At 41.6% G+C, this 12706-nt stretch overlaps 1 protein-coding gene across 4 annotated transcripts in view; it reads left to right on the top strand.

Annotated features, from left to right (window-relative positions):
* The window catches only part of MGAT5 (alpha-1,6-mannosylglycoprotein 6-beta-N-acetylglucosaminyltransferase), a 1044542-nt gene that overhangs the window by 1007139 nt on the left and 24697 nt on the right, over window positions 1–12706 (top strand). For all 4 annotated transcript variants that reach the window (XM_069616573.1, XM_069616570.1, XM_069616572.1 and 1 more), the window contains one exon: window positions 8691–8848. In XM_069616573.1, coding sequence (XP_069472674.1) covers window positions 8691–8848 — 158 coding nt within the window. The remainder of the gene's footprint in view (window positions 1–8690; window positions 8849–12706) is intronic.

Raw genomic sequence — 12706 nt, 5'->3', positions numbered from 1 at the left:
TTTCCACCATCTTGAGAACATCCATAGGATTTAAGAGACCGTTCCTAGATTAACAAGATTATATGCTTTAATTGTGACCCTCTACTGAAGACTATAAGAGTCCTTTGTTGATCACCCAGTTTCTCATGTAGCCCAATGGTCCCATAGAAAAGTGTTGACCCATAATAGAAGTCACAGTCCTCTGAAACCACAAATGCACAGATATGATGACAAACTAAATTCGGGAATTATCTAAACATTAACATAAACATCTCTCCCTCTGGCTAGAGAAGATAAAAAAGTTGAGGCACCAAATGCTTCCTAAATTAAGTTTAATGTAAACCAAAGTTGTGGCTCCACATATTTGGGCCTCCTACCAACCCAGGCATAAGTGGACTATTTTTCCATGACACTGTTCCCAAGCTGTTAAATAGTTGCACATCTGTTGTCATTATATTTGCTCCACAAAGCTACCTGAATTAATGCATCAACCTTCCACTAAGTGGTTAAATGCCCCTTCAGTGTTGCAGCACTTTACAGACCGCTTGACTTTGAAGACTGTCTGCTGAGTATTCTTGATGCGCACGCTCACTCTTATCCGAGGGACGGAATTCATAGAAATATCTCTCAAACGTATTTAAGTTGACCTATTTGGACCATTGGCACCTGACTATATGACCCCATCACCTCTTCCATAATGCATTCTTTGGGCTGCCGGCATAGGAAGATCAAAACTGCCTGGCTAGAATACAAATCCATAACACTTTAATGCCCCATAATATATACAGTGCCAGTCAATGGACTGCCCATTTACATGACTACGGTGCCCCAAATAATGAGAAAATAATCAAGCCCAGGTCCAATCCATTTCTGAAACTATAACAACCATCTTAAACTGCATCTACACACCTCACCTTTCGACCAATATAAACCTGTAAAACAAACAACCTATTTAAACAATATTTCTAGACCTTGCTGAACCAATTACAACTATGTAATTGACAAAGTAATGGAAACTATAGTATAGTAGACCTCGACCAGATAATATGTTTGAATATATCATTTATGGGCTTTATTTTTGATATAATTCAGCTGTCCACCTAATTATGAGTATGCATATTTTGGGAGAAATATAATCTATATCCAAATATAAAATAACATATTTGGCTGCCTGTGACAAAAGTTAATATTCACTCAAAAAACAGTATCCATCACTCTTCTTCCTCCCCCGGGATTCTGCTTCCCCATCTGGGATGCTCCAAATAATGTTGATATTAAGAAATATGTTTATTTGCAGGGACCATTCATAATTGTAAAACCCCCCTGTTGATAAAGATGCTTTTTTCTAGAAATGCACCAATGGGAATAGACACATTTGTTTATGTACATTGGCCATTTTAGATTTGTTTTTTTTCTCGTATTAAAAATGTGGAAATTTGGTTGATGGTGAACAATAACACAGGGATCAAACACTTAAGGGTTGAAGTCACAACCAGATTTGGCATTAACCTGTTGTGACAAAATAATGTAGGATTATTGTAATTGCTTCTGGAGAAAACAATATGAAGAGCCGTAGGTACCTCAGAAAGTGTTGGATGATGGAGCGCGGGTTTGTTATTGAGCAGGTAGCATGCAATACATTTCTATTTCTATATTCTGGGATGTCCAATCTGGGGAGACCAATGAAGGTGGCTAGGGCGCTATGAGAAACCACGAGTTAAGTGATGCAACATGGAGGTGGTATATAGGTATCCCCCTGTGTTCCTGGGTCTCGCCACACGCTACTTGTACTGTGTTCTCTCCGAGAACTCTCCCAGTACTTCACCAGGAAATGTATTGCATAGGTAATGGATGATGGCCCATCGTGCAATCATCAGAGGAGAATCAAAGGGAAATTAACCCAGAGAATATAAGCTTCAGATAAGGGTTTAAAAGGATAACGTGTACACTGGAAATAGGGCACTTAAACTGGGCTTGATCGGCAAAGCTGCTCGTAGAGTGGACCTCTATGCTGACTGCACCTTGGGTGCACAAGCCCCACAGCAGCTCGCAGACTGGAGCCAGAGGAAAGCAAACGCAGGATGTGTGAATCATGCAAACTAAACCAGAAAACGTGCATTCTGTTGGCAAAGACACTGGCATCTGGAATGCTGAGCAACCTGGCTGCCATGATGCTCATGTCTTCCCTCAAGATGCTGGAAAGGGTGCTTGAGCCCATGGCCACTGTGGAAGGCGCACTGACCGAATTGAATCTTAAGGGAAGATTGTACAACTGAGTACACTTTGGCAGGGAAAGGAACCTGCACTTTAGAGTTGGAGGAACCGCGAAGCCCACTCAAATCACAACCCTCCTCGCCAATGGCAAAAACAGACCCACCAATCGGAACACCTTTTGGAGCTATTAGTGCCAACTCCTCTATATGAAGATGCACTAACAACTAGGCTCGGGTGAGATGTAGGTCAACGTTCCAGAGAGTTGATGATGTAGCTGTAAGTAGAGCAGCAAAAGAGGACAAGAGCAGGAGAAAGCCAAGCCAAATAGGATACATTGTGATAGTATAAAGAGAATATCTCGTAGGTGCTTTGGCTGAGATCCTGGTGACAGCTGCAAGGCCACCAGAGCTGAAAAGGAAGCTTGAAACTGTGAGAACCTAAGAACAGCCCGTAGCAGTCTTCAGCGCAGTGATGGTGACCCTTGGCTAGGAGGTATCATTATTATGGCAAAAGAGCAAAAATCGCAGTCTTGAAAACTGGAAATGACTTCATTGCTTAGCAAACTCAACAAATAAGAATGTATGTCTGGAACAGAAATGGTCACTAACCAGAAGAACATTGCTGAGTAACCAACATTGTATTGAACCAAACTCTGGCTTTTCAAACACTGTCATATCCGCAAAGCCTCGGCTTTCCTTGATCAAGGATTGCAATTTCTAGCAACCAATGTTCTTTGCCTTTTTAGATACTTTGTGTTACTATGCACTTTGAGAAAGAATGTTTGAAAATGATTATTTTCATGGTGCATCTCATTTGTTGGTTATGTTTGTAGTGTTTTCCTTCTTCAGGCCTCCTGTCTTCCCCTGTCCAGTCGTATCTTCTAATTTGTCCTCTAACATATATAATGGGGGAGCACATCCCTGTTACTCCCCTTTTGCCTTGATCACCATGCCTCTTGCATTTCCGGAAATTGTCCTTCAGCCCTTTAAAAAAGTAAATCTATTCTATTAATATTAAAATGTGATCTAATTCCCCCTCCTCCCAAATACAACCACCTGCAACCTCATGCTCATTTTCCTTAATACACAGCTCTCCACTCAAACGCTTTTGGTGGGTGTCACCCATGTTCTGGATAAGTTGTTTTGTGGAGTTGCCCTTGTAGCAGGACTTTTATCTAATGTTGGATTCTCCAAAGGACCTGCTTGTAAGCAACGTACCTCGCTTTCCTAGAGATTTGAGTTTAAGAACCAATGCTGTCCGGTTAATAACTGCTATCTGGCATCAGGTGAAGTAGCTCGCTGATAAGCGCATGACTTGATAATCATTGATAATCATCATAATGTTAGTTAGGAGGTTCTTCTATTCATCTGTTGCGAGTACCAGAAGTAAGACTCCCTTTTGTGGGTCTGCATATTTGTTTCAAGCTCATTACCTCTTGTTGCCATAGTGTATCGGTAGTGTGAGAGCTTTAGATTTCCATAATCACTACCATCAGGACTTTCCCACTTGAGACAATGTCAGGTTTTGCCAATCAATCCTTTAGGATCTGATCTTTTCTTAATAATTGGATTTCATTTTTTATACTTCATCAGATTGATGAAGTGCCTGACCTGGTATCTGTAGAGGACAGAGTAAAGTATCTGCTAGAGCTGTTGGGGGATTTTAGACAGAGCAATAAATCTCAAATAATCTCACTTGACAAAAGGTTTCCGACAAATGAAAGTCCAAATGTAATGGGAAAATAATACCCTTTGGCTCATATTACCTTAGAATGAAGGTTTTTTTATGTGCCCTTTGATGTCATTAAGCTGTGAAAAACGTTAAGACAACTGTCAATTCATGTGTTTAGTTCGACAATACCTTGATACATGAACAGTTAATTTGGCAATTCTTATAAAGGGATGAAAAATAGAAAAAGGACGGACTACAGAGGCATATATTGAAATCCATCTTTAATGACCACCTCGATCAGCAATGAGGAACCTCCGTAAGCTTCCTGTGCTTTTAGGGGGAATTAAGCTGCTGATGTGGCTGACACAATGAAAGAAATGCAAATACAAAACTGATAACCAACAAAAAATAGTATTTCTATTTCAAACCAAGAAAGATAAATCCTTGGATCTTGATTCCCCACCCTCACAGGAATAAGAATAGTAAACACAAAATGGTTATGTTGACACAATGACCTGTGGCTGTATTGTATAAAACACAATAACAAAGTAAAAATATTTGGTTGCCAGTAAATTGCACAACTATTTTTAACTACTGTTATTGTATCTGAGCTATATCATGGTCTCCCAAAGCATGCCTGGTGCACACAATAGGCAAACATAGCTGTACATTGCAAATTAATAAACCTGTTCTGTAGTCCGGTCCCTGAGAGACCAGCATGAGGATAGACGTTTGCTTGTAAGCAGAACCCCAAAAAAGCTTGGTACATAGCCGCATGGAAAAAAGTGTGTTTAATTTCAGTAGTTCACTGTAAATACCTTTACCCTGCATTGGACTTTATAAAGAGGGCCCAATTTCAAAGATGAAAGAAGCAGGACATGAAAGTGGACCAGTAACAGATTGTGTACAGTCAATGATTTTATAGCGTCAGAGAAGCAGAATGCGTTGCCCATGATTTGTGAACCAGAAACAAGACCACTGAGGAGAAATAAATCCTGATGAAGCTGAGTTGACTAGGTCTCAAGACACCAAAACCTTCCTCCATTTAAGGGGTGACAGTCGTTTGGTGTGCCATACGCTGACTGGTGGGGAATCAAAAGAGACACCTTTAATTTAACACAGCCTATGTATAGAGTCTCTGCATGGGTCTTGTGTCCATTGGTGGGTATCTACTCTGGGTATATATACAGTCGCAATCTGTAGAAGGATGTTCTGGTCCATATGTGTCTGGTGCCACTTGAATAATGTGTATAAGAATTTGTTTTCTGGTATTTATCAAATGTTTGTTAAAGATTCTCTTGGCAAGTGCCAGAATATAAACCAATTTCCTTGATAAAGAATGTCTTGAAACAGTTCAACAAGAGTAAAGTGCCAGGTTTTATTTACAAGTTATTGTACATCAAGTTTTACAAAACAACATTATTCAAGATGTTTTATAAACATTTTATGAGACCACCGAGAAGATGGCCTCCAACATTAGTCCTTATCCTACAATGAGAAATGTAGTAGTAAGGGAAGGATACGAAAATGCCACATGTCCGCATGTGATGGCGCATAAGATTTAGGGAGACTAGCGGGGTGTAAGAAGATCAACTGAGCTGAAAAACTAATATGAAAATGCAGAATAGTTGTGCCTGATGGCTACATTACAACTGTTATATGGATATATGAGGAAAGATGCATAGTTGGCAGAAATGGACATCCTGCTGTAAGGGTGCAGAAGTGGGGCTCAGATACAATGGTGTCATGTTTTTGGATATACACTTTTATTAATTAAGAGGGTTGGAAAAATATCTCTCTATCCCTATAGCTAAGAGGGGTTTCCCTACCTCAAAGGAAACTACTGAAATGGTCACGAAGCCCAAAACTAAAAGGTTAGTCGCTGTCGTGTTCAAACCCTACTTCTGTCCCTAACACAAATTGTCTAAGACAACTGTGCAAGCATGTTCTCTTCTAAAAGTCACATGTGTTCTTTGTGTTTACAACCAACAGAAAAGTTCCCAGTTTCGCTGGTAATAAAGTGATGCAAAATGTTCCAAAATACAAGATTTCAATACTAGGGTTGTGCTAATTTCCCCTAAACTTCTTATCTTAAGTCACTGGATCATTCACAAGCAACTGTTTCTTGACTTCAGTTTTTTATTCTACCAACTTGGTTATTCTACCAACTTGGTGGGCTCCGCTACCAAGCGTAGAATTCTTTTTTATCAGTCTTAGGGTTCTTGACCCTCTTATTCTCAACCTCTCACATGGGTGCGGTCCCAGTCTTGCAATACTTTACACCGCTTGGTTCACTCTCCTGCCAAGCAATTGTTCTCTCATGGGCTGTCTTTTTCCTCTTGCAGGGTCCCAGGCCTTCTTTGCTTTAAACTTTGGTTTCTCATATGGGTACTGGTCCCAGACTCGCATTGTTGCCTTGTATCCACTTGGTTCACTCTCCTGCCAAGTATACAACGTTCGTTTGCTTCAGGGACCCAAACTCACTCTTTCATTAGGTTCCAAGACCCTCCTATTCTTAGGTGCGGGATCCCAGACTCGCACTGTTGCATTGTATCTGCTTCGTTCATTCTACTGTCAAGTATACAACTGCCCCTCATTTGCTTCAGGTTTCCAAACCCGCTCTTTCCAGTTCCTGAATTCACCCCTTTGCTGCCTTGGACCTCTTACAGCTTCTGGGCAACCTGCGTACTGGTTTGCTTCCTTCTCTGAGGTACCAGCGGTTCCCGGGCAGCTATGTCCCTTCTGGAGGCTCCGGTAGCATTCGGGCACCTGCCGGTATTTGCAGCAGCTCAGCAGTCTGATGCCTTTCCCTGGATGTGTTCTGTCTCTTCGCCGCTCCCTGGGAGGCTGAAAGGATTCACCCAGCAGCAACCTAAGTAGTCCTCTTATGATGGACCGCACTCGGGTTCCCTCTTTCCTCTGGCATGCACAGCTCCCGCTTTTCCTCTTCAGAGGATGTTTCTCTCTCCTGCATGTCTCAGATGCTCTTGAGTTTGAGCTTGAGCCATTTTCAAACTCCCAGATGGGATTGATGTACTGCTTTGGGCCAAGCTCTGGCATTAGGAAGCTAGACCACTCGCTCTGCTTCTCGCGTGTGATCCGTGGACTATGTATGATACTTTGTACTTTCTGGCTTTTCAGTTTTGTCATCAACGTTAGGTTGACTTACTTGATGACAAAATAAATTGGCTCTATCCAGGGAGGGGGGGAAGGTGGATTTAGAGTTGGGGAAGGGGTTGAATATATTAAAGCGGGGTCATACTGTGTTCTCTGGTGAGGGCTGTCCCTAATCCCATAGGGAGCTTTCTTCCCCATGTGATCCTTCCTCTGTGCACCAGCCCCAGGGGGACTATTGTACTGTGGACCCAATGCCCCATGGGTCCACAGTAAAGATCTCCCCCTAGGGCAGAAGGGATGGCATCCTCTGATGCGTCACACTGTCGAAAAATGCCTGACAAAGTAGACCGAAACTACGACTTGGTCTCCTGCAAACTTGGTGTGGGGAAACTTTATAAACTGTTTTCTACCCATAGAATGTATAGATACATGCACAAACAATAGCCTGTTTGCTCTTAAGATGTATATATTCTTTTCTAAATTGGAGATGTGATGAAGGCGGATCTATGCAAATTAATTGATGTACCGTGACATTGTGGGCCCCGGTGGACTTAGTGGGAGCTAAGTAGTTTAAGGAATAGTAATTCTCCCAAAGTGAACATAAAACCATTTTGGTCTTCTCCAAAACCTTGACATTAGAAAAAGGGCATATATAAGGATATCCCCTAGCCCTGCTATTCTTTGCATTAGTAATTTAGCCTTTGGAAAATAAATGAGGAGCATGTCCACAAAAGGATAGAAGTGGTAAAAATAGTACCGGGTGCCACTATTAGCAAATTATTTGGTCCAGGCCATGGAAAACACTAAATATTCTAAACCCTGAATGATGTGTCAAGTGAATGGCCAGTTTTGAGTTGAACCCTGTTGCATAAATTACAATACTTGTTATAGCCATTGCCGATTTGGAGCCAAACGATGCCCCTTCAATAAAATGAAAGATATGTGAGATGATTTGAGCTAATACAATCTTGAAAAACTCCCAAAAGATCATCTGTAGATCCAAGCCTTAAAGATGGAAGGCTCCACCAGTGAAATAAAATGCTAAATGGAAATCCCATTTGGGGTGATTAGTGGGTGTAATGGAACCAGTGAACAGAAATGAGCTGGCTTCCCTGGAGCAGTCACAATCTGATATACCGGAAGTAAGATAGACTTGGAGGCAAGAGGAAGTGACTTTATATTTCCTTTTGTGTCGAACTTCAAAGCCTGGCAGTAAGGAAACACTCAGTCCTATGGTTCCCATCACCCCTCAAGCGGCATTGCCTGTTTGCGTATTGCTACCTGCTTCTGGTTAATAAAGTATTTTAATCATTTTCTAAAATCCAAGCTTCATATTCATAAGAAATACTGTTGATAAGGGAAGTGGTTTCTTAGGAATGTTGTGTAAAAATGTTTGGAAGGTTACATAAAAGACTTGCATTTCAATTTTAAACACAGCTTTAATCAACTTTTTAAAACAACTTGGTAGCAAGGCTTTACTAGCACAACAGTAACAATTAAGGCATTTCTTTCTATTTTTCAGCAGAATAAAAACATGCTTTGTAAGTACTATTAATTTAGTGTCGTTTTATGACATGAATTGCTGTGGTGTAATGAAGTCCTAGTTCGTGACCAGATGCAGGTTTGATTAGCCCAACCATGTATAACAGGTGTTTACAGTGGAAACAGTGAGAACACAGATTATAACTGAATCATTTGTTCCAACCCAGGATTTCTGTCATGGTCAAGTCATGTGGCCTCCTCTAGGCGCTCTTCAAGTTAAACTCGCAGATTCTGGAAAATCATGTAAACAAGTATGTCAAGAAAATCAGCTGGTATGTGAGCCATCTTTTTTCCAGCACTTGAACAAGGACAAGGACCTCATGAAGTAAGTGATATAAGTGTTATATATTCCTACATATGACAATGGGATTGAATGATATAAATGAATGTTCGGTATGTGCAATTATTTTTCTTTGTTAATGTTATTGACTTAATGCACTTGCAAATTAAATAGTGCTATCCACCATACTCAAAATGTTTCTCAATAAGGATGATTACAATAATACAGCTCTGTAAGTTAATCGAAAGCAATGTCTAATATAGGCCACTTGCTCTAAGATGTAATGGGATAAAACAACCATAACATATAATCTAATATACAACCCTTCTATTCCCTCCCCGTGTTTCATATAGCATGTGGTTTGTACAAGTTCATGGAATGTAGAATTTACAAGGTTGTATGTAGTTTATCTACTAAACATTAATATCGGAGTAGGTCTGTCACTCCAACTCCAAATTAGACAAACACATTTTCTTTTTACCCTGGGCTAGATATTTTGTGATTATGCTATCCACATGTACACCATTTTCCCAAATATTTCTTATCCATGAAATGTCAGCTGCAGACTGGATCCAGAAATACTAAATTAGACTCCAAGGGGCTTAGGTGTGACTAGACTAGCTGAACAGCTCTTTGAGAGTGCATTTTGGATGTCACTGACACTGAGGCAATTAAGCCAACATATAGAGGTAGGTCTGGAATTTCATGCACACCCAGAGCTCGTCTCCCTTTTTCCATGTATTGCAAACACTGATCCAGGAACAATCCTCTCAGTTACACCAAACTCATGATGGGGCCCATTTGAATCATTTGGAGTCATGCATTGCATGGATGGGAAGATGCAGATTTCATTGTCAGATCCACACCAGTAGTCTTTGGTGTCTTATAGTAGATGACGATACTGATGTCTGCAGTCCATGTTGGGCAGATACCAATCAGAACGTAGTTCCAAAGTTGGTCACCCTGCTCCATAAGGTAGCAGTGAGGGAATCGCAACAGGTCCCTTCAGTCTAAGCACCTCCAATAAACCACTATCATGGGACACCCTTGAGTGCCGAGCCACCCACAAAAGATAAGAAAAAGAAGCACAATTGGTCTAGATTCAGGAGCAGGTCCTCCTATTCAGGTCACCACCCTTCATACTTGAAGGGGCAGTGCACAAGACTGTCTCTGTATCCAGCGTTGGAGGAGGTACTGATTCTGATCGTAATGAAGGTGGAGCTGAATATATCCTTCCCCTCCAACCCTCCGTGCCTTCCACCCCATGATGACACACATACTGTCTATTATGTAGGCTGGTGCATGCTTCAGATGCTCTCCCTGCACCTTCATTGTGCTAAACAGTACTCTCTTGAAATTAGTCTTTGGGCCACCACTGCCTCCCCAGATCACCTCTGCACTGTCCCAACCTCAATGCAGTTTGATGCTGGAGCATGGGCTGTCCTTGAGGAAGGTGTTCCAAACTGGTGGTCTAGTTGTGTTGATGGATGCCTATAACTAGCAAAAAAGGCATGGCCCACCTAGTAGGAGCTGGTCTCAGGCTGCCAAACCCATGTCATATACACATTCACAATAACTAGAGACAGAGGTCCACATCAAACCTGTGTACCACCAAGGTTCCTCTGACATGTTCTACTGTTTGTACAACATACAATCCGAATACATTTGAGCCATTACAATCTGTAGTGCATAGTTCTTTAGGATATTTTTGTGGTGCACACCTAACGGATATATATATTTGAGTTATGTACAAAATATATCTAATAATGACTTAAAACAAAATAACTTGATTAATTTGCAGAGTTCTATCATACTGTATCTAATCATCGAAGGTTTTTTTCCGCAAATGGTTTATCAGAAAAATTAGGACTTACATCCACACCACAAGCAATTCAGAAAGAACAACATTCAATATGGAGTTCCTCGTTTATTGTATCCATCTTTGCCTGCTGTTTTTTTTTTCTTCAAGAAATTATGTAGACACATCAAAATGACAAGAGTATCAGTAGTGACATCTGCACATGGTCTGTATCTGGACTAAAATCCATTGTAAACGGAACTACAAAACCAGATTTGATTCATCCTGCTTTGTATGTCTAGTATAATAACCACTATGCAATAAAACATTTCTAGCGGATAAGGTGGGTGAGGGAAGGGAGACCAGCCTAATTTTAAGTTATTTTGGGGGTAGAAGGAATTGGAGGGCGGGGGCATTGGAATAGTTAGCCCTGCCACCAAGTGATAGTTGTTTTAGATGGATTTGCTTGTAAGGTTGACCATCTCTGCTGTGTCATCGCAAGGATTTTGCATTCATACGTACAGTCAGAAGAAGGATGTTCTCTTTGATGGCTAGGAAGAGGGTCCTAGTGTTAGTTGCTTATGCAATGATTGTGGTTTAATGCATGTTTTGTGCTTTGGCAATTAACTATATGGAACGCACCATGTAGGTTTTTTATAGTGAGGTCTTACTGTGTTTTTGCCTGCACTTTTCATGACTGCATATAGTGCATATGCTCTTTGAGCTCCTGTGATCCACTGAGTGGAGGGTTTGGGTCTTTGGAGCCTTCACTTCATTGGATCATAGTTGTTGATGTCTTTCAAGATGAAGTTGAGCGTGTCTTGTATTTTGATGTTTGTCAAGCTGGCAAATGGGTCTGACTGTGATATAATGTCTTATCCAGAGAGGAAGTTCTTAAATGAGCTATGATATGATAGTTAATTTGTATAGCGCCCTATACACAATGTGTTTCAAAGTGCTTCAAAGCAAGGGAGGGAACACTGGAAAAATACAAACAGTGAACAAGGCCTTTAACAATAACAATGTGAAATGTACTATCGTTCTCAGCCTGGCGACATTTCAGATAGTGCAAGAGCTAAATCACAGATAAGGGAGTGAGGAGGTGGGTGGAAAGGGAAAGGGAAAAGACGGGCGTCTAATGTACTCGGCCTGACGACATTTCTGATAGAGCCGGAGGATTACAAGAGGACTGGGTGAGGGGGAGGAGAAGGAAGGAGAGGAACAAAACAAGCGATCATTGTACTAGGCCTGACGACATTTCAGATAGTGCTGGAGAGGAAGGGGCAGGAAGAGAGACGAGAGGGGAGAGTGGGAGACAATGTAGCTATCATACTATGTCCGAGGACAATTCTGATAGAGTAAGTGCATAGAGTAAAGAAGGGAAAAGGAAGAAGGGGAGAAGAGGGAGAACAGAGTGAGCAGTGAGAAAGAGTGGAGAGGCAAGTAGGAAGAGACTAATGCAGTTGCAGAGTCGGTGATAACACATAATGTTGCAGTGAACAGCAAATGCAAGACAGGATTCAGGATGAAAATGGCACAGCATGATACAAGAGTCAAGAGTCCACAAAGTCAAAACCAAGCATTTGCAACAACATTGTGATGGGAGAGCAATAGTGTATCAAGACAAAACTCCTGCAGTGATATGATGTAGGCTGGTGGGAGAGGGAGATGTCTAAGACGGATGGGAAGGCAGGATAGACAGGAGAAAGCCAAGGCAGGAAACACAAGCAAAAAGAAGAGGGGGGGCATGGGAACAGCATGCTTACCTGCTATCTGAGCAGGGGTTCGGACCCTGGGTCCTCCTGGTCCAAACAGGAATTGCCCTTGCCTTTGTCTGCTCTTCGCTTCGGATGCCCAGGCGAGAGACGCCCTTGATCTAAAAGTTAAGAGAAGGAAGGAAGAGGCAGGGCTAAGAAGGTGGGCGGGGCTTAGGCCAGGTGACCTAGACCCACTTGCACCTGCTGCCCATCTGCCAATGAGTTCTCTTGGTTGCCCACATGTTTACGGTTTGTGTAACGTTGCTGGATGCTTATGGGAGCACAGTCTGTTCAGTGTAGAGGTGTTGGGGATAGTTATTGAAAGGGGTTTGATGGTGTAAGTACAAG

The sequence above is a fragment of the Ambystoma mexicanum genome, chromosome 9 (assembly GCF_040938575.1).
Source record: "Ambystoma mexicanum isolate Mex_15411 chromosome 9, UKY_AmexF1_1, whole genome shotgun sequence".
NCBI lineage: Eukaryota > Metazoa > Chordata > Amphibia > Caudata > Ambystomatidae > Ambystoma > Ambystoma mexicanum.
This window is presented reverse-complemented; position numbering and strand designations above follow the sequence as displayed.